Source organism: Poecilia reticulata, linkage group LG22 (genome assembly GCF_000633615.1).
Source record: "Poecilia reticulata strain Guanapo linkage group LG22, Guppy_female_1.0+MT, whole genome shotgun sequence".
Lineage (NCBI taxonomy): Eukaryota > Metazoa > Chordata > Actinopteri > Cyprinodontiformes > Poeciliidae > Poecilia > Poecilia reticulata.
The window spans coordinates 22,355,583-22,375,927 of NC_024352.1; the positions used below are offsets into that span (position 1 = coordinate 22,355,583).

The window sequence follows — 20,345 nt, forward strand, 5'->3', positions numbered from 1 at the left end:
TTAAAAAATAAAGTTACTCATTCCACTAGCAAACATTTTTCATATTTTGAAAGAAAAAAAATTCTGCCATTTTAATGTTTTTGTACCCATTTTAAAAACGATTGACTTAAAAAAAAGCTTCATCTTATTCCAAGTGTGTTGAGCTTCTTTAAATCTCTGTCCGATAGCGCCCTCATGTGGACAACATTGATTCCTGCAGCTGAAGACAACCACACGAACAACAAAAAGACGAGATACAAAGTTTGAACTCATATATTATTTATTACAATATCTTATATCTAATGTTACAGAAGTTCATTTGAATCCATACAAATAATCTGTGGTGTGATTAATATTTCCAAGATATTTCCATGCAAAGAATACAAAGGAAGATCCACACAAGGACTAACATTCAGGTATTTCTACACCTGGGAATGAGTTCAACTCTCGTCTATTTATTTGGTGCAAACATTTCTTTGATTCAAGATCAGACCAGCGTCTTTCAACAAACAAAGAAGGCATTTGGGAAACTACTCAGACGACACGTCCTTCTCCTCCGTAAACTCCTGGAATAGGAACAGTTAATGGAAACAGGCACAGAGAGCCAAATGAGACAGAAAATCTCATAATTCCTTATTACAGATTATCTGTGAGTCCGCTTTCTGTCGTTTTGCGGAGTTAACCTTTTTTAAAATATGAATGGAAGGAAAAAAAGGTTAAAACAGAAGTTTAGCAGCAACTTAAAGGTGAAATATTGACTCTTATACCACCTTATTTCCCCTTCAGGTCGTTACTATGGCAACACACGCTTAAAATTTCACATGAGAAGATCAAACTTATAGAGACCACCTCAGTTTTCAGTGTAAATAACTTCAGATTCAGAAGAAAACTAAGCTGTGTTTATGTAAAGAGAAGAAGCCAAGAGGTAAGCTACTGACCCGTCATGCTCTCTCAACAGAACCCCACTTCCAAAAATCTGAAGAATCCCTTTAGCGTCTGATTAAATGAACGAATAAACATGAGTGTTGATAGGAGGAAGGGTCTCAGAAAAACATTGATAAAATGCAGTGAAACAATATTATACCATCAGAATTACACAAGAAGATAAATAAATTGTTAAATTAACTTTTCGTTTAATAATTTGCCGAGATGCATCTTCGTTAACGTTGTAGATTAATAGTGCAGGGAGCCGTTTTGCAGTCGTGTCAAACTTTAACAAAGTCCTTATTTTATTTCTAAATCATAAATGTTCTTAAAGGGCTAGTTGTGACAGATTATATTGATACAAAACTCATTCACAAACGGCTAAAATATTAATAAATAGCTTTAAGTACTTCATGGAATTAAATATTCTTTAACATCTTTTCACTTTAATCAGTCCATTCAGGATTTTCGGATTGTTTTTGTTATCATTTGTAACTAAAAATCACAAATTTTACAACATTTGCGCTCATGAATGATGTTAAAAGTGACTTTTTGTTACTCAGAGCAATAATCATGGATATAACTCGACATCAAGTAAAGCTGAGGCAGCAGTTCCGTAAAAGTAAGAAATACTGCCACCTAGAGGTGAGACTTAGCATCACTCAAACCAAATGTTTTAAACATTTTTGTGGAAAATTTGCCATTAATTCGTTTAAGTTTTCGCTGACAGCCTATTTATTAGCAACACCTGAAATACACGCAGCTTCCAAAACTTTCTGTTGAGACTCGTTTTCACTCCAAATCCCGTTTCTGCCATCGGATGTAGTCGAGTTATTAAAAATGTGCTTAATTTGGTCTAGATTCCAGTGCAAACATTTTAGGACGGCTGAAATAAGACAAAACTAACTTACAAGTAACTTTTTAGCAAGATATAGGAGCTTGTTTTCAGTCAATAATTTATTAATGTTGGTGAAAAAGTGCTAGTTCAAATGGTAGAATATTCCACTGCACCGTTGCCTAGCAACCCCAGCCAAGCGCTACCTGTTACCTAGCAACCCAGTTCCAGTTCCGCTGGCAGATTTTTTTTACTAATAATAAGAGAAAATGTTCTGTTACAAGTGAAATAATCTGCCAGTGGAGCTAGTGCTTCTTCATCTATATTTAGGAATTATTTACTTAAAACAAGCTGCTACATCTTGCCGAAAAGTTACTTGAAAGTTAGTTTACTTGAAATTAGACAAAACTAAGATATTTACACAACAAACTAGATCAAAACACTTGGTAAGATTTTGTGTTTTTGCAGTGTGGGAGAGGTAAAAATCATCAATGTTAGAAATGAACTGTTCCTCCACTGGTGAAAAAGGAGCCGGAAGCACTGGAAGCGTTTGGGAAGCAACACTTACAGGCTTCACAACTCGGATGAAGACGAGCTCATCTTCCTCAGACGAAGGCTGGGAATAAGGCAGCGGGCTGAAGGGCACAGGAAAATGGGTGTAAAATCATTGTAGCATTCAGGTGAAGAGGAAAAACGTTTCTTCTGTAAAGGAGAATGAAACCAAAGTACATTTTGGTCCTGCGGGTTCATCTTCTGACTTTAACATTTCGACAAAAAAAATCCTTAGAGGCTCATTTTGCAACTCAAACAATGAAAGCCGTATCATCCAAAAGTCTCAAAGAAGTTAGATTTTTGCCGTACAGAAATAAATACACGTCTTAAATTTGTCTTCATCACAAATCTAAATGCGACACAGAAAACATCGGCTCACTGAACGCCGTGAGGAGGCAGAAATGGCCGAACGATAATCGACACCAAGTAAAATACCTCATTGTGGATATGATGGAAAAACTTTCCTCTTTTGTTGCATTTCTACTTTATATTTGTTGTTGAAAACTCAGGTGAGTTCAGGTTACATCCACACCAACAGCTTCCTAATAAAACTGAATTTCTCTCATTTTCACGTGAAATTAATTGGTTAATTTTTAATTAGTAAAAAAAAAAAGAAAAAAAAAGAAAGATCCAAAAACTTTTGAAGACTTTTGTTGAAACTTTTTAAAATAAACTCTTAAATCTGTTGACTGATTATGTTTTTCTGGGAATAAATTCTTGACCATGTTCAGACTTTTTGCTGCTGTCCAAATTAAATAAATAAAACATTTTCAACTTATTTGTGTAGATTGGAGCCTCAAAGTACCATAAAAACGTGAGATTATTATTATTAAATAATAATCTCAGTTGTTTTTGCTTGATTTGTTGTGTAGTTAATGTAAATGGATAAATCTAATTTATGCCGTGAAGATTGATATATTTACTAAGTAAAATTTAAATGTTTAGTCTACATGATTGTTCAATAAAAACAGCCTCATCGCCCTCCCTCATTGTTTATTTCCAGCTCACTTCAACTTTTAAAAAATGTAAATATGTAAATAATAAGAGCTTGATTGTATATATTTTATATACTAGAGCTGGAACTTTATAGAAAAATTTTTATATTTTAACTTTTTAAAAGGTTTACATATTTTACAATATGCAAAAGTTTATGTTTTATAAGAAATAGACTAATAAAATTAAATTATTTGGAGGATAATAAGTCCATCTATGTGCGGTCAAGTGTCACTCATCATCAGATTAATAAATTAATTGAAAAATTTGTTTGATTAATTAGAAAAGAAAATGAAGGTTATTGATATTTTTCATATTGGTGGGAAATATTAGAGACTAGAGATGTGGAGTTGTTATAAAGGTTTGTTGATGTTTGATTAATTTATCTTCTCTGTTGTGACTTTGAAAATCTTTTTCATTCAGTTTTTCTCACTAAATTCACATCAGGAGGTTCTAATATGTTCCATATGTGCTAAAACAGCAGAAGGCGGATTTATTTAAATGAAACTGTTCCTGTGGATGAGTCCTGATCTGAAAACAACAACTTTTCTGTGACGTCCAACTAGAGCAGCAAGTTTTAACTCTGCAAGTTGACTGCTAGCAGCTTAAAGCTAAATAATTAGCTACACCTCAAAGCAGACTTTTAAGACAAACCAGTAAAGTTCACTCTTGGATCTGTGATATTTAGCATATTCAAATCAGAGGGAAATCAGATGAGATGCGGTAAAAATGATCAAAGCTGTCTGACATCCACCAGGCAGACGGCAGCAACACTCACAGGAAACATCAGCTGCAGGTCTGTCAAACGTCACATTTCTAAGAGCTACAGTAGCGTTTTTTTTTTTATTTTTTTTTTTACAGCAGAGTAACTTCCATGTTCTTCAGACAGCTGCTACATCACCACAGGCCGTTCACACCGCCAGGTAACTGATGCATCACGTCAGATGACTGCCGAGCAAAATGCAAGGTGTTCAAACATAAACAGTTCAAAGCTATTTAAAAGCCCCGTAAGAAGTCGATTAAAACTCATGGAGGATGTCAGTAAGGTCACACGATCCGCTCCTGTGCAGCGCCGCGTACTACTGCAGGTTCTTCAGGAGGCGTCCGTAGCGGAAGTCGTAGACGTGTCGACAGAACAGAACCAGCTCTGGGTCGACGTCATCGGGCACACAGTGGTGGGTGGGCATGGCGTTGCTGAGGACGGGCGGCACAACGAGGGAGGTGGCGCTGTCGCGGACGCCCTCCCTGCGGCGCTTTACCAAGGCACAAAATCTGCACAGAACAAACACAGGAAGGTTTCAGTGCACTGCAAAAACACAACATGTTACGTATTTCTGTCCAGTTTCCACTTAGTCTAGAAATTAACTAGAAAGTTACTTTAGTTTCTACTTAAGAAACTAATTTCTAGTTTCTAAACTAGCTTCTAGCTTGAAACTAGCTAGGAAATTGTTTCTAGTTAGTATAGAAACTAAATAGAAAGTTAGTTTTGTTTCTAGTTTAAAAATGAAACAAGTTTTTAAACTAGTTTCTAGTCTCTAAACTAGTTCTGAGCTAGTTTCATGCTAGAAAATAGCTGATTTCTAGTTTCTAGTTGGTGTAGAAGCTAACTTGAAAGTTAGTTTTGTTTCTAGTTTTAAAACCAAAACTAGTTTTTAAAACTAGAAACTAGTTTGGAAACTCTTATCCACAGTTTCTGTTGTTTTTTATTTTGTGGTGAAACTTTAAACTGATGCTTTGCAAATTACTCAGCAGGGTGTCGCTAGGTAACCACCAGTTACTCTACAAGTTGTTGCTAGGTAACCAAAGAGTGAGCGAGTTAGTTGATTCCACAAACTTTCCTTAACTGGCTGTGAGAGGTTGGGTTGAGGCTGATCCTTTCCTCTGCCTAAATCTCCTATTTCGTTATTGATTTATTGTCCAGCGCTTCAGAAAATGTTATTTTTTAATCAGCAGAACGTCTGAAATAAAAAAACCAAACTAAAACACACAAAGATGCCCTTCTTACCGACAATACTGTGCCAATGTTAGGACATAGCATTTGTCTTCAATACAGGCCACACTGTTGACATCCTGGTGACGGGAGGCAAAGATCTCATTCTGCAGAGAGACGCTCAGTTAGCACAAAAGAAGGAAAGTCCAGCTTTTCCTTTTAGTTGCTACTTTCTGCATGTTTCTTGACTGCCAGAGTGTCTTCTGTCATGCAGTCATGCGCATTTTAGCTGCTAGGTTTTATTTAGTGTAACTGTAAACATGGCAGCCATTTACCTCACAGTGCAAGGTGGGGTTGCGCCCTCCCTGCGTGTGTTCTGGACGATAATACCAAAACAAGCTCATCATCAGCTCTCCTGAGGAAACACAGACGTCCGTACCGGTCAGTTCTCCCTCACCGGTTCAGCTTCCTTCACCTGTGTGATGGTGACGTACCTGACTCCGGCTCCTCCCACAGCGCAGACACCTTGGCCACATAAGGCAGAGACTTTTTTCTGGGCCCAGACTTCAGCAGAACAGTGTCTCTGACGCGAATCTCGTCGCCGTCCCTGCGGATTCCCTCAAAGCATTTCCTCAACACCGGAGCCTCCTCTCCCTGAAAACACAGGGAGCAGAAAATACCCATGAACAAAAACACAGTGAGTCCTTAGTGCAGTGGTTCTTAACCTTTTTTGACGTACCGAACCCACCAATTTCATATGTGCATTCACTGAACCCTTCTGTAGTGATAAATATAATATGATTCCCCCCCCCCAAATTTCAAGACATAGGGGTGACCCAACTAGACTCTAGTTGGGTCACCCCATGATCACCAAGTCTTCTTAAAAGGTAGAGTCTCTGAGAACAGTTCTTCAAAATATAGTCAGTGTTTTCAGCAAAGTTGATCTGACTGTCCAGGAACAACCCAAGGTATTTAAAATCTGCCACAGTTTCAACAGGTTGGCCATACAGAGAAACTGGAACCACTTTAAGGTTTTGTTTAGATCATTTAATTAGCTCTACATTCTTAAGAGAATGAAAAAATTATAATAAATGATAAAGACTTTGCGGTATTCTGATTTAGTAATGTAATTATATTAGTTGTGTTACCACCCCCACGCCACTAGAGGCAGCAGCAACCCCGAAAAGATGCGACTAAGGAGCAGATTTAGAAGAACACAGAAAGCTACAGAATTTGGTAAAAACTTTGAGCTTTGCTGAAGTAAATAAAGACACAAGTTTAGATCCATGCTGAGAGTGGAGCTCCTTCAATCAGGCCTCCTCCGCAGCTCTGATTGGCTAAGCAATGTAACGTGATCCTCAGCAGCAAGTGATGGCAAAGCGGGGCATCATCACAACTTTACACAAGTGTGTCTTTATCTCCGCAGCAGAGGCTCCGCCGAACCCCTGAGACCGACTCATCRAACCCCTGGGGTTCGATCGAACCCAGGTTAAGAACCACTGATCTAGAGACAAGCTGCTGGAGAATTTTCTTTTATCTTTTAAAGGAACATTCGGATAAACAAGCGGTTTATTTAAAGAGAAACTGTTCACATTTTGCATGTTTTTGTACTTTTATTTGGATCTCAACTGTTTCTCAAAATAACACAGAAAAACCCATCCAGCCATTTTATGGCAATAAATTTATGTTTTTTGGTGCCATTTCAAAAACCTTCTGATTGTTCAGTCACATTCCACAGGCACTGAGTCGTTACCTAGCAACCCCAGAAGCCCAGGCCTGTTACCTAGTAACCCAACTGGAACCCCAGCATGTTTGTTCAGCTGGTTTCACTGCTGCATGCGCTGTACAATGGCTGCTGGAAAAGACAAAGTGTTTTGTTACTATCCTTAAACCACTTGCTGCATTCTTGCTGGTTAAGCAGCAGGTTCCACTTCTGCTTTTCAAAGATGTGCAGTTGTGTAATTGTGCATCTGTTTGCAGTCATTTTCACATGCGAGTATAAACATCGAGTTTCGGGGCGTGGCCAGCTGAAGCTTGTTTTGATTTAAAGTGACCGAGACCCTAAAACAGCTCAAAACAGGCAGAATTTACTAAAATCTCATTATCTAAGAGTAATTTAGTGCAGAAAAAAATGTAATGAACATGTTTGTATAGCAGGTAAACTTATCCTAAATTGGTGAAGGAAGGATAAAAGGCAACCTTTAAAATAATCATGACATTGATTGAAAGTACCCAGACAAAAATAAAATGATCTCCTCATTCCTTCTTTAAAATATAAGACGACCCTCTAATCAGAAAGAACTAGAACTTTTTCATCAATATTAAAAAAAGTATTTACTTAAAACAAGCTGGTAAATCTGGCTGAAAAGTCACCCACAAGTCAGTTTTGTCTTATTTCAAACATCCCAAGATATTTTCAAGAGAAACTAAACCAAAAACACTTGGTAAGATGTAGTGTTTTTGCAGTGTCCAGGCTAATTTGTGAGTGGATACAAAACTGATCCGACTTATTTTACCAACATTTTTCCTCCAGCTGGAAGAAAGAAAGCGAATTTGAATCTAATGGAGAATGTTTGAAGGATGCTAAAAGTCTTTTGGCAAGACTGTCTACTTACAACAACAAAGACCTCCTTCTCAAAGGGCTGGCCCAGCGACCTCCAGCCGTTGGTGGGTTTCTGCCGGCTGTTCTTCGGCTGCTTGGGAACCGTTTGCCCTCCAACCGAGGCGGCGCTGAGCCTCTGGTTCTTGTCCCGGTTCAGAGGCGGGACGGCCAGGCCGCCGCGGGCTCCGGACCTCGAGCCGCTGCGGGGCGGCTTGGCACTCTGCGGACACTCCTTCGCCACCTGCAGCGGCGGCTGGGGTCGGCAGGGGTCAGAGGGCGGCGTCTGGATGTGGGGCACTGATTGGCCGGCAGGAGGCACAGTGGGAACGGGGCAGCCAGTCAGGACTCTGGGGGTGGGACACATGGGGATGAAGGACGGGCCGTGGTGATCGCCGAGGCTCGGAGAGTATTCTTCTGCAGGGAGGAGCAGGAAACGATTAATCGTTGGCAGAATACCTAAAAATGGTACTTCAACATATTTTTACTCAAACGTAAAATGTGGCCGTTCAAGAAATTACTCGAGTAAAAGGGTATTGAATACTCACAATATATATTGTTATTGTTTTATTGCCCAGCCCTAATTAATTGTGATGAATGAATTTTTGAAATAATCTATAATGATTAATCGTTAACTGGAGACTCAAAAAGGGCCATCTGCTGAAAAAACCACACTCAGAGCGGTAATTCGCCAAAACTGTACAAATCCTTCGTTTTGCATTGATTTATAGACAATTAAAGAAAAGCTGCTTTTTCAGAATAAAATCTCCAACCTTTGCATTCATGCAAGGAATTAAAACAAGAAGCTTTTTATTCATGCAAAGCGTCCAGAGGTGCCACAAAACTGACAGGAGAGTTAAAGAGACACAAACCAAATCTGTAAAACATCTCCCAGAAAAGTTAGAATGAGCGTCGGTAAAGTGACACCGCAGCGTGGGCGGACCGCCGGCCACTTCCACAGCAGACGTGTCAGAATAATGAAAAGAAAAGGAATTACTAATGGCATTTAAATGATATCTCCTTTTCCATTTCTGTGCCCCAGTGTGACAGTAAGCCAACAGACTCGACAGCGTGAAAATCTGCTGCATAAAGCTCAGGCATCATTACCTTTATTATTGCTCACACCTGTTCTTTCCAGTGTTTAAGCGTCTCATGAGAACAGGGCCAGAGATTTCCACTGAGATTAAAGTCGGGCCCTGCGGTAGACGACAGCGCCAGCGTTCACACACCGAGCCGCAGAAAGTGACAAACGACTTCAGTGTTCAGAGGAAAGAAGCCTGTTCTTTTTTTGTTTTGTTGTTTTTAAATGGAGGTCACATTCAGGTGCTTTAAGACACACAAACGTTCACGTATACATCCACCGTTTCTGTTCTGACTAATTTCTCGACTTGAGCTCTTTCAGTCGGCTCAGGTTTCGGTTCAGTCTGCAGCCGCATGCATTCAATCTGAGACAAAAGAGGTCCTGCCCTGTTTCTGATTTTTTATTTTTTCTCTCTCTCTCACCAACTTCCCAGTTGACTGACATTTTATAATGGGTCAGATAAGGCAGCTATTCTTAGTGCACTGCACCGCTTTGGCTGCCCAAACAGGAAATGCATTCAAAGTAACCTTGCAATTAAAACATGCAACATAAAAGCACAATCCAACTGCAATGGGAATGTTTTCTAAATGACTACTGGCTCGCTGTTAAGAGCTTTTAAAGCACTTACACTGACTTTATCGCCTGATTTTTTTATCAATTATAAATAACCAGTGAAGTTTAAGTTGTCAAATGTGGAATAACTGCACCGAATTAAAGAGATAAAAACACACAAAAGCATCATGACATGAGCTGCAGCACCTTTCTACCTCAGAGTTCAGTTTCATTTGCCACCATGAATCACAATGTTCAACCACAACCAAGGTGCTTAAAAAACATCGTAAGCAGAATATTTCAGAGGCAGATAAGGAATAAGGGAGTGAGGAGTTTAATTTGTAAAAATGAAATAAGTTTATATAATTATAAACTTTACCAACATAAAGCATTTTTGAATGCTTTATATATAATTATTTAAAAAATGCATAATTTGTCTTATATGCAAATTATTAGAAAAAATCTTTTTCTGCAAACGTAAAACAATAAAACATGAGGAATGTGGAGAGAAGGAATCAAATTAGAACTTTAATTTATTTTAAAAATGTTAAATTTAGTTATAAACATAAACGACATTAAAAGGAATCACGAGAAATACTGTAAATAATACTGTAAAGTAAAAGTGTATAATTTTAGTAGGTGTAGGTGGATAAATGGTTTTCTTCTAGTTGTAATTAGTTTTTCCACCATTAGCACACATTGAGCAGCGCAAACCGGAGATTGATTGGCAGCGCTAACACCCGCCTCCTGGCTCTGATTGGTTGTTGCAGACAGCAGCAGCAGTGGGAGGAGGATTTCTGACTCGACATGAAGACAGTTTTAATAAATAAGGGGGAAAAAGCAAACATATTTTTGTAAAAGTTAGATGAACAGAAACCAGATTAAATCATGTTGGAGAAATTTATTTTTGGGGAAATAGGAAACATTGCGGAGTGACGTCTACGTCTGTCGCGATAATTTTCGCTGGACGATAAAGTTACCGTGATATACGATAATATTGTCATATTGATTCAGCTGGTTCGAATCGTCCTTAAAGAGCAGGGATTTCTTTCTTTAAGTCGGTAATTTCTCTTCCAAGCGGACATGAGACACATGTGCTGTTCCCCAAGGCTCAATCCCTGGACCCCTCTTGTTCGATATCTATTTGACAGGAAATAAGATTAGCTACCATAACTATGCAGATGATACACAGCTCTACATTACGATGTCACCATGTGACCTTTGAACCATTCCAATCACCGAACAGATGCTTAGATAAATGTGTGGATGTGCCAAAACTTTCTTCAGCTGAACAGAAACAAAACTGAAGTTATCTTTGGACCTAAAGAGGAGCGATCTAAAGTTATAGATCTAGAATCAATGCACAGCTTCAGTTATTACAACTGAAAACCAGCGATCAGGCCGAAACCTGGGAGTAGTGATGGACTCTGACCTGAACCTTCAGAGCCACATTAAGACAGTCACAAAGTCGGCCTTCTGTCACCTGAAGAACATCTCCAGGATTAGAGGACTGATGTCTCAGCACGATCTAGAGAAACTCATCCATGCGTTTATCTTTAGTCGCATTGATTACTGCAACAGCGTCTTCACAGGTCTGACTAACAAATAAATCAGATCCAGAAGCTGCTGCTGGTGTTCTGACTAAAACCAGGAAGATAGAGCACATAACTCCAGTTTTAAAGTCCCTACACTGGCTCCTTGTATCTCAAAGAATAGACTTTTTAGTTTATAAATCACTGAACGGCTTATAGATCTGCTGTTGTCATAGCAACGTTCCAGACCCCACAGGTCTTCTGGTTCTGGTTCTGGTTCTGCTCTGCATCCCCAGAACCAGAGCCAAACATGGAGAAGCAGCATTCAGCTCCTATGCACCACAAATCCGGAACAAACTTCCAGAAAACTGTAAAACAGCTGAAACACTGAGGTCCTTTAAATCCAGACTAAAATTTTGATAATGCATTGTTGACATTCTGACGTCTGCCTACCTCTTTTGATGCCTTGGTTGCATTTGGCGCAGTCTTTGGGGGTGTAAGAGCACCCCCCTCTGGTGATGGCAGGAATCACACCGGGATAGGAGTAGCCGTTGATTCTGCAGGGCTCTCCGTAGCACGCCTCCACTGAAGTGCAGCAGTAAACTGGGTGTCTGATCCCTGAGGGTTGTGGACCGGCGCTGGGGTGCAGCTTCGGCCTCTTGCTGCTCCTCGGGCACAAAGCCATCGGCGACGGCGGGCCGTCCGGATGGGTGAAGTGGACGTAGTAGCCCGGGAAGCAAGTGTACGTGTGCGGGCTGATGGTAATGGCGGCGGGGTGGGCGACTGAATGGGGCGACTGGAGGTGGTGGTGGTGGTGGTGGTGGTGGTGATGGTGATGGTGGTGGTGGTGGAACACGTCGGACATTGAGCCGTCCTCCGGCTCCTGAAAGGTCTTGTCCTCCAGGAAGAGGGCCAGTCTGTGACAGTACTCCACGCATCTCTCTTGGGAGCAGCAAAAGCAGGAAGTGACTTCTGCCTCCATCTGCTCCTCTTTGATTGTTTTTAAGGGGAATCCCAGCGACGAGCCGCGCTGGAAGCCGTGCCCCGCCGCGGCGCCCGGCTGACACAGACCGCAGCAGCAGCTCATTTTGGACGGAGCCGGGAACTCTGCGTCCGGTTGTCTGTGCTTCAGCGGCTCGTCTGGTTTGTCGTGCGGTCTTCTCGTTTTGGTCTGCGTTGTTCCTCCACAGACAGGGTCAACGTTTGAGCCGCCCTGACCGGACTCTGTCTTCTTCTGCCGTTTGGTTTTGTACTGGGAACCGGTGAGTTTGAGCAGCGTGGCGGCGGTGAGGCCTGCTTGACGTCGCGGCGTCGGTGCTAGCAAACTCAACCAGTCGATGCTCTCCGCCTGATCCTTCTGTTTTTTGGCTCTTTTCCCTCCTGCAGAAACATTTTTGGCTTTTGGATCCCTGTCCGCGTCTTCGCCTGACGGTTGAGATTTCTTTGTGAGGTTGGCCATCATGGAGCCGTCTCTGTAGAGCAGCAAACTGTTGACGGCCTCGGCGTTCAGGGAGGCCATTCTCCGCCGGCGAGGCTCAACAACCGGGGAAGCTAGCATGAGTAAGGCGTCCTCTTGGTTGCTTTTTGGTTCTGGAGTTTGCTGATTGGCGGTGGAAGTTGACACAAGTCCAGATTTGGTGGATCTTGAAACGGAGAGCTTTTTCTTTTTGACCTTGACGCTCCTTTGCAGATTATATTTTGCACTCTTTACCTTGTTGACGACTCGTTTCTCATCCAGACGGGTCAGCAGAACGCAACAGGAGAAGGAATCTCCTTTACCGACTCCTCCAGTCGTCTTCCGGTGATAAAAGCCTCTTACGTCCCTCTTTCGTTTTTTAATAATCTCATTCTTTCCCACATTTCCCTTCTGTTTGAGTTCCCCTTTCTTCTTGCAAGCATTCTTCTTCTGCAGTTTCCCGCGCTGCAGCGGCTGCTGGCTCTGTTGAGCTTTCACCATGATCTCAGCATCAGCGAGCAGATGTGCCGAAATCTCGTCATCCACAGGTTGTGCAGCAGATGGCTTCAGGTCGGCATTAATCTGTGGAGAGACACAGCACACGTTCAACCGAGAGCAATCAGTCACATGCAGTGAGCCTTTCCAGTTAGAGTAGATTTTAAATTACCAAAATGTCATCAGAATTATAAAAATATGTAAAATAGAAAATTTAGCACAACTAGCTTCTTTCCAGGAGTCGGTTGTGTGTGATGGACGAATGGATGGATGGAAAACAAGAAGACGGGCAAACAGACAAATGGATGGATTAAAAAGATGTGCAGGGGAAAAAAAGGATGGAAAAATAGAAGATGGATGGATAGATGGACTAAAAAAGGACAGATGGAGGAAAATATAAGAGGACAGAGGGATGATGGATGAGTAAATGAGAAAAAGAAAGGACAAATGAATAAAAAAGAACGATGGATGGATGTTTCAGAAACCGGGATTCAAGATAAAATCTGGAAAAACAAATAGTTTCCATGTTTTTTTTCTATCCTTAATCATCTGCACAAAAAAATCTTGAATCAAATTCCAGATTTTTCCAGAAAATGAAATTATCTGTAATCTGAATCATCCTGATGTTCAAATTAAAAACATTCAGCCTCTCAAAGGCGAAGGGTCTAACATTCACACATGAACATGTTTAATCAGACTCTCTTCATCACAGATTTGTGGATCATTTATCTCGAATTCAGCAGATTTTTAGATGATTCTCTGCCATTTTGGAACTTGAGCAGCAAATCTGCACCATTGGAAGCAAAAACAAGCCAGAAGCTCATTTCTACAAAAACTGGTGGCAGAAACGCTCATCAGCGCAGCGGCCGCCTCGGTTTCCATGTCAACAAGCTGCTGTGGCGCACATCAAACCGACTCTGGCAACTCCAGAGGAGAAAGCGCTCCACCAAGCTCTTGATGCAATTCACTCATCTATCTGAGATCACAAAGGAACCCAACGCGCCGACCCGAAGGCCTTCGCAGCTCCTGATGTTTCAGCTGAGGCTGACCTTTCTGTGTGGCAGCAGCAGGAGAAGACGGATCGCTCTTCCTGCCATGGAGCAACACAATTATCCCACTTGACCTCCGAGAAGTCAGTCAACATGCTCGTCTTTTCATATGAAGAGGCTCTTTAGCTGGAAAAGCACCGAGATTTCACAATAATGCTTTAGATTCAAGATGGAGAAACCTTAAAGGTGATCTGGTTCCTTGAAGAGGTTATGATCGGTCTGTGAGGGGAACAGAACTTCAGTTCTTAAAGCTATAGGCCCTTCATTATGCCTATAGTTGTACGGAAGATGATTACTGCCACCGATAAAAGGAATTTGAATTTTTGTCTTGGAGAAAAAAAAAAGAAAATTATTTTAAAAGTCAGAATTCTTATTGTCAGAATTCAGAGAAAAAAGTCTAAATTCTGTGGAAAAAGGAATTTGTAGAAAAGTCAAAATTCAGAAAGAAAAGAGTTCTGAGAAAAAAGTCAGAATCCTTAAAGTCAGAATTCTGACAAAAGCGTAATTCTTAGAAAAAAAGTCGAAATTCTGAGAAAGATGAGAGTTCTTAGGGGAAAAAAAATCTAAATTCTAAAAGGTCAGAATTCTGAGAAAAAAATATTTTGACAAAAAAGTGAAAATTCTGAGAAAATAAGTTAAAATCCTGAGACAAAAATAATTCTTAGAATAATGTCAGAATTATGAAAAAAAGTCAAAACTCTTAGAAAAAATTCTGAGAAAGAAAAAAGTCATAATTTATTTGTTTTTCAGTGGCCCTAATCCGCTTTCATTAATCTGATCTCTTTCAGAATGAGCTGTTTTAGGGTCTCTTTTCACTTTAAATCCAAATAGGCAGCTTTACACTCACACATGAAAACGTACGTCTTTGAAAAGTAGAAGTGGAGCCTTCTGCACAACCAACAAGAGTGCAGCGGTTTGTTTCCGGATGGCAAGTCAACAACAAAACACCTGTTGTTTCCAGAAGTGCATACAGCGGTAAAACCAGCTGACCAAACTTCCTGGAGCTCTACTTGGGTAGCTAGGTAACGGGGTTGGGCTTGGCTGGGGTTGCTAGGTAACAGCGTAATGCCCATGGAATGTAACTTAGCAGTTTGGAGAGTTTTGATACAGCTCATTTTCCAGACACCAAAAAACATTCATTTATTGCTGAAAACTTCTTGATGTTTCTTTTAAGCACTTTGACTGTTTTTAGAAGCAGCTGAGACTCAAATGGACGTACAAAAACGTGCAAAAAGTGGATTTTGCATAAGTTTCTGTTCTCATTGTCCACTTTTTCTGCTTTATCACTTCAATGTTTCCCTTCAGCACTTAAGCCTTTCTGTATTTGCAGCGGAGTATGCCCCCATAAAAATGGATAATGTCATGTTATTGCTGAAAACCTGTTGCTGTGACGCATGAAAACACATCTGACAGCCGGCGAGCGGATTCAAGTGTCACACCACTTCATTTACCGACCAACTGAGCAGCAAATTGCTGTATTTTTATGATGACAGCTTGCAGTCAGGCGACACTAAATGAAGGATTTGAAAACCAAAAATGAGCATAGGCTTTGCCCTGAGCGTTTTTAAGATTACAGAACAGACAGCAGATATTTTCTCTCCATCACAGTGGAAAATGCTGAGACTTTCTCACTTGAAAGCAGCGGCCTGTTCCAATAAACATTATTCCCGATCACACACAGAGACACGCATGTAAACAAACGCAAACCCGTTTTAACTGCCTGTGGTGGACATTTCCAAACAATCTCACTGGCCCGTCTTCAGCCCTTACTGCCGAATAACTCGGTGAACCATGAAACACAATCTATGAGGGCGAAATTTAATTTCCACGTAATAAGCACACAGAAGGAGCCTCGCATTGAGTTTCTGTCTGCGGATATCAAATCAAGTTGCTCCATTTGAATAGGACAAGCGTGCAGCTGAAGGACAGGAGCTCAGGGAGAGACCAACCAGAAACGGCAACTACAGATTTTGCTGTAGTTTCTGCAAATTCCACATTCACATGTTGGGATATTTGCTTTTGTTTTATGCATATAAAAGAAAATATATTGCACAACAGTAAAACCTTCAGCTTTTTTGCACTAAACCACATTTCATAACATTAAACCACTAGATGTGGTTAATTAATTAGTCTGTCAAAATGAGCAAGAAGTCAGTTAATTGCATGATAAATTAAAACGAGCTCAAGAATTTCCATTTTTATGATTTATTGTTTTTCTCTTTCCCTTCTCTTTCTACCAAAAACTGGAGACTTAATTTATTTTATTTGTTGTTTTGTTTTTTATATTTAAAATGTCTTTCAGTACCACCGTTTAATGTTCATTAAAGTTTTAACTTTATTAATCCTGAAAATGTTCTTCAGGTGAGAGAAGGCTGACTTTGTAACTGTCTTTATGTGGCTCTGAAGGTTCAGGTCCATCACTATATCCAGATTTCAGAACTTATAAATGATTTCTAGCTGTGCTTTCTAGTGAAGTTCTGTTTTATTGGTGCATATTTGTTTAAGGAATTTAATTTATTAATAATGCAGCAGTTGGCAACAAGTGAATCCAACTGAACAGAAACTAAACCTAAAGAGGAACGATCACACACCGGCATTTTAGGGAAACGGTAAATAGAAAAAAAATTATAAAGGAGGAGTAAATTTCAGCCAAAAAAAATGTAAAAGTTTGAGATTTGAAAGATTTCATAGAAAAGCTAAAAAATGTTGATAGTAATCTCAAAAAGTAAAAAAAAAAAAAAAAAAAGTATATTTCTGGGTTTGAAAACTCAAAAATTTACTAGAAAAAAAAAATCTGAAATTTCCCAGAAAGAAAAACTTGGGGAATTTTTTCAGTTTGAAAAGTCGAAGAAATTTCACTTCTGAAATTTTCCAGCTTTTTCGGATTCTCAAATACCTCCGTTCTTCAATATTTCAAGCTTTTTTTGCTAGAATTTTTTCAACTTTTCAAACTCAGAAATCTCTTTGTTTTTCTAGGAAATTTCTGAGATTAATCTACAAATTTCTGAATGTTTTCTTGCTAATTTTCCTCTTTTCAAGGTGAGAATTTTTTTTTATTTTTCCAGAAAATGTATGATGTTAATCTCCAAATTTCTGAATTTCCTTGGCAGAAATCTGCTCCTCCTTTCTTTTCTCATCTAATGGTCCTAATACACCTTTGTCAGTAGAGTCACCACAAAGCTTCAGTTATTTAAAAAATGATATTAACATGCATTTTTTACATTTAGCATCACATTTTAACCATTTGTAACAAATGGGTTCTCTTATTAGGGACGGAAAGCAAATTGCAACCCCTAAATGCTCATGATTGAGCTCTTTGGGTGATTAACCCTCAAGCTGAGAGCAACTGTAAGTAAATAAAGCCCCAATGACAGATGAATTAGGTGGCGCTCTCTCTCTCTCTTCTGTTGATGGCGTATTAAACTGGCTGTAGCTTCATCTTCAGGAGGAAGAGGATGGACGGGAGGACATGGTGTAGAGCTGTCACCATGAGAGCAGAAAGCCCCGAGGCTGCAGGAATCCGAGCCCATATCTCCACTTTTCTGGAGCGGATCAGCAGTTCAGCAACACCAACCGCCATCCTCCACGCTCCAGCCAGTCACAAACACACCCACGTCCACGCAGGAATCCGAATCACACCGAGCAAAACGTTTAAATCACAAGCCTGAGACCATAAAGAAATAAAGAGACTCGCCTCGGAAAGAGCGTGTAGTTGTCAATCTGACAGCATGCAGGACGTTACAGGAGAAGTATCAGAAAAGCAGAAAGGGGGGTAAAACACCCGAAACATCTCGGTTCCGACGGACTTGAGGGAGTAAACCGCTCGGTACTAGCGGAACCAGCAGCAGCAGCAGCTCGGATTACAGCAGAGTTGTTGCAGCAGACCGCGATCATCTCCAGCTGGGACCGAATTCAAGCCGATTACCTCCTGCGTCCCGCCGGGTGACCCAGCCCGTCTTCAGTTCCGAACCTCGGCTCGGACCCGGAGCGAGGCGGACGGCGATCCACGGAGCGAGCAGCCCGCAGCAGCTGCAGACATGTGCACGGATCGGCGGAGCGGTGACCTACTTCCGAAGCGGCATGCTGGAGATAATATTCATGCGCTGTCTGCGTTCACATGCGTGCGCCGGGACATCCCTCCGAACCCCGCGTACTGGTCCCTCTGGACCGAGCCGTCACCCACGGATTTCACTCTCAGCAGCACATTTTCAGAGTGTGGTTTTGCTGATCTGCTGGAATGGGTCTATTTTAAGCCAACAGTCAGCAAACTTTCCGCTAGGAAGTGATCACGCGAGAAACAAGAAGTCCGTAGCTGCGTTTCATAAAATTGCAAAAATGGAAATTACGAAAAATAAATTCGTTAAATTGAAGCACAAATAAAATCTAAAGTTTTTCGAGCTTCCATTGCAGTTTTATTTTTGAAACACTTTCAGCGTCAAAGGAGTCACGTGATCAACAGCCGGATGTTACTACTGTCGAAAACGCAAAAGAAGACAACAGGAAGTAGTAGGAGGAAAACCGTTTGTTTTCTTATGGGATTTTTTAAATAAAAAGTTGTGTGGAAAATGTAAACGTATAAGTGTTTTGTACATGCCTGAATAAAATCCTACCGTCTTCTCTGATGGCTGATAGATGATGAGCATTAGCACCTTTGCTAATGATTTATCTATGAACAAGTTTATTTACATGTCATTTCATTTCTTATTTAGCTGCAGTTGCAAAATTGTGTTTTCTCTACATTTGCAGAATAGAAACAAAGATTTGCGCACATTTGTAATGGAAAATGTTTGTTTGTTCCTAAAGCCACAATAATATAAAACATCAGAAAGGTAGTTCTCAGATTCCATTAAATATAATATCTTCATACATGTCCAGGGCCGGCCCAAGCCTTTTCTGGACCCTAAGCAGATTTTCATTTGGGCCCCTCCACACCAACAAGTCAACACCAATTGCTTCATCATTGCTGCTATCATTAGCATCATTTGTGAATAGCTTACATTTTATCTGTGTTATTGTGGATATGGATTTTAACCTCACAGGTGCAGAAAACTAAAATTATTTGGATTTTAAAATGCAGCGTGGTATTTAAGTGCCATAGTATTTTAACTATTTGAAAGTAAGACAAGCTGAATTTACAATACACAAGTTAACGAGGCTAGCATCTTAGTTATACTATAGCTTATATTTATGACAGATAGAAATAAAAAAAGCTGAAAACTGAGGTGCGTTGAACTGCTTTCTGTCTTCTTTAGCAGCTTGTCAATTTCAGGGATGAGAAACCGTTAAAAACTTAAAGAAAACTCTTTTATTTGCAGGCGGATTTTACGTTCAACTTGTCGAAAACGACATTTTGTTAACAGCGTAAGACATCCACACCCAGGCCTGGCACCAGCAGCATCCTGCCATTTCCCTCACGTTCGGTGGAGAAACAACAGATGTTGCAAAAACTGACTTAGCAACGCAGAAAGTGCCAACTCTGCACACAGGAGCTCTTCACTGAACGTTTTCCTGTCTAAACTTAGGCAGTAAGGAGCTTGTAAAGTTTAAACCGCAGCTGCTCCTCGCCTGATTATAGGTGCTGCTCCTGAAGCTTCCCCGGTTAATTAGCAGCTGTTTATTTGCTCCTAACGAGCATTACTAATTAGCAGCTTTGTTTCCTTCATTCCTGCAAACAACCTCATCTCTGTCTACTTCACTAGTACTGAGATAAATATATGTAGAGACAATCACTAATAATCTCATGTCGCTGACAGCAGAACATGGAGAGATGTGTCCCTTTAGATTAGGCTCATTTACTGCATCCTCTGCTCCTAATGACGCATTTAGTCCAATTATGAGCAATTAGTCTTTTATTTTCTGATATTTTTCCACAAAACATATAAAACCCAGTGCTAATGTGCAACATAGCGTTGATAAAACTCTCAGCTCATTGACTCACTCAAGCTGTTTGAATAGTTTCACCACTTAAAGGTCATTTTTTTCAGCTTAAAACACACTGATGTAGTCAGTGGCGCCATGTTGGCGTGCCGTCAGAATTGAGCTTAATTGGTGTAAACGCTGATTGCCCTTATCAATATGAGCTTTACGATGTGTAATTAACAGCGGTAAAGGAGCCGAGTGTGTTGAGTTAATGAGGCGTGAACGCTGGGGGAGCGAGAGGAAAGGACAGGCTGCCGAGGGCTGACCTGCGCTGCAACAAACACACGGCCACACGCTACTGGAAGCTGCGGAACTATACAGGAAGCTGCTGGAAGCTGCTGAAAGCGTTAGAAAGCTGCATGAAGCTACGGGAAGCTGTAAAAAGCTGCTGAAAGCTTCTAAAAAGGTACAGGGAGCTGTCGAAGGCTGCAGAAAGTTATAGAAAGCTG

At 40.6% G+C, this 20,345-nt stretch overlaps 1 protein-coding gene and 1 long non-coding RNA gene across 5 annotated transcripts in view; one reads left to right on the plus strand and one right to left on the minus strand.

The window, feature by feature from the left end:
• Positions 1-3,262: 3,262 nt before the first annotated feature.
• bahd1 (bromo adjacent homology domain containing 1) overlaps positions 3,263-20,345 on the minus strand; it is a 32,591-nt gene continuing 15,508 nt past the window's right edge. For 3 of the 4 annotated variants that reach the window (XM_008399998.1, XM_008400001.1, XM_008399999.1), the window contains 6 exons: positions 11,431-13,015; positions 7,829-8,229; positions 5,708-5,867; positions 5,549-5,628; positions 5,289-5,380; positions 3,263-4,555 (listed from right to left, as the gene is read on the minus strand). In XM_008399998.1, the coding sequence (XP_008398220.1) occupies positions 4,363-4,555; positions 5,289-5,380; positions 5,549-5,628; positions 5,708-5,867; positions 7,829-8,229; positions 11,431-12,934 (2,430 nt within the window). In that variant the 5' untranslated portion in view covers positions 12,935-13,015 and the 3' untranslated portion in view covers positions 3,263-4,362. Of the gene's footprint in view, positions 4,556-5,288; positions 5,381-5,548; positions 5,629-5,707; positions 5,868-7,828; positions 8,230-11,430; positions 13,016-17,902; positions 18,421-20,345 lie in introns of those variants that run through there. The other variant, XM_008400002.2, reaches the window with a different exon arrangement.
• LOC103458879 (uncharacterized) lies at positions 12,452-17,665 on the plus strand. Its single transcript, XR_532635.2, has 3 exons — positions 12,452-12,537; positions 17,248-17,325; positions 17,423-17,665. It is a non-coding gene; the product is annotated as an uncharacterized LOC103458879 (long non-coding RNA).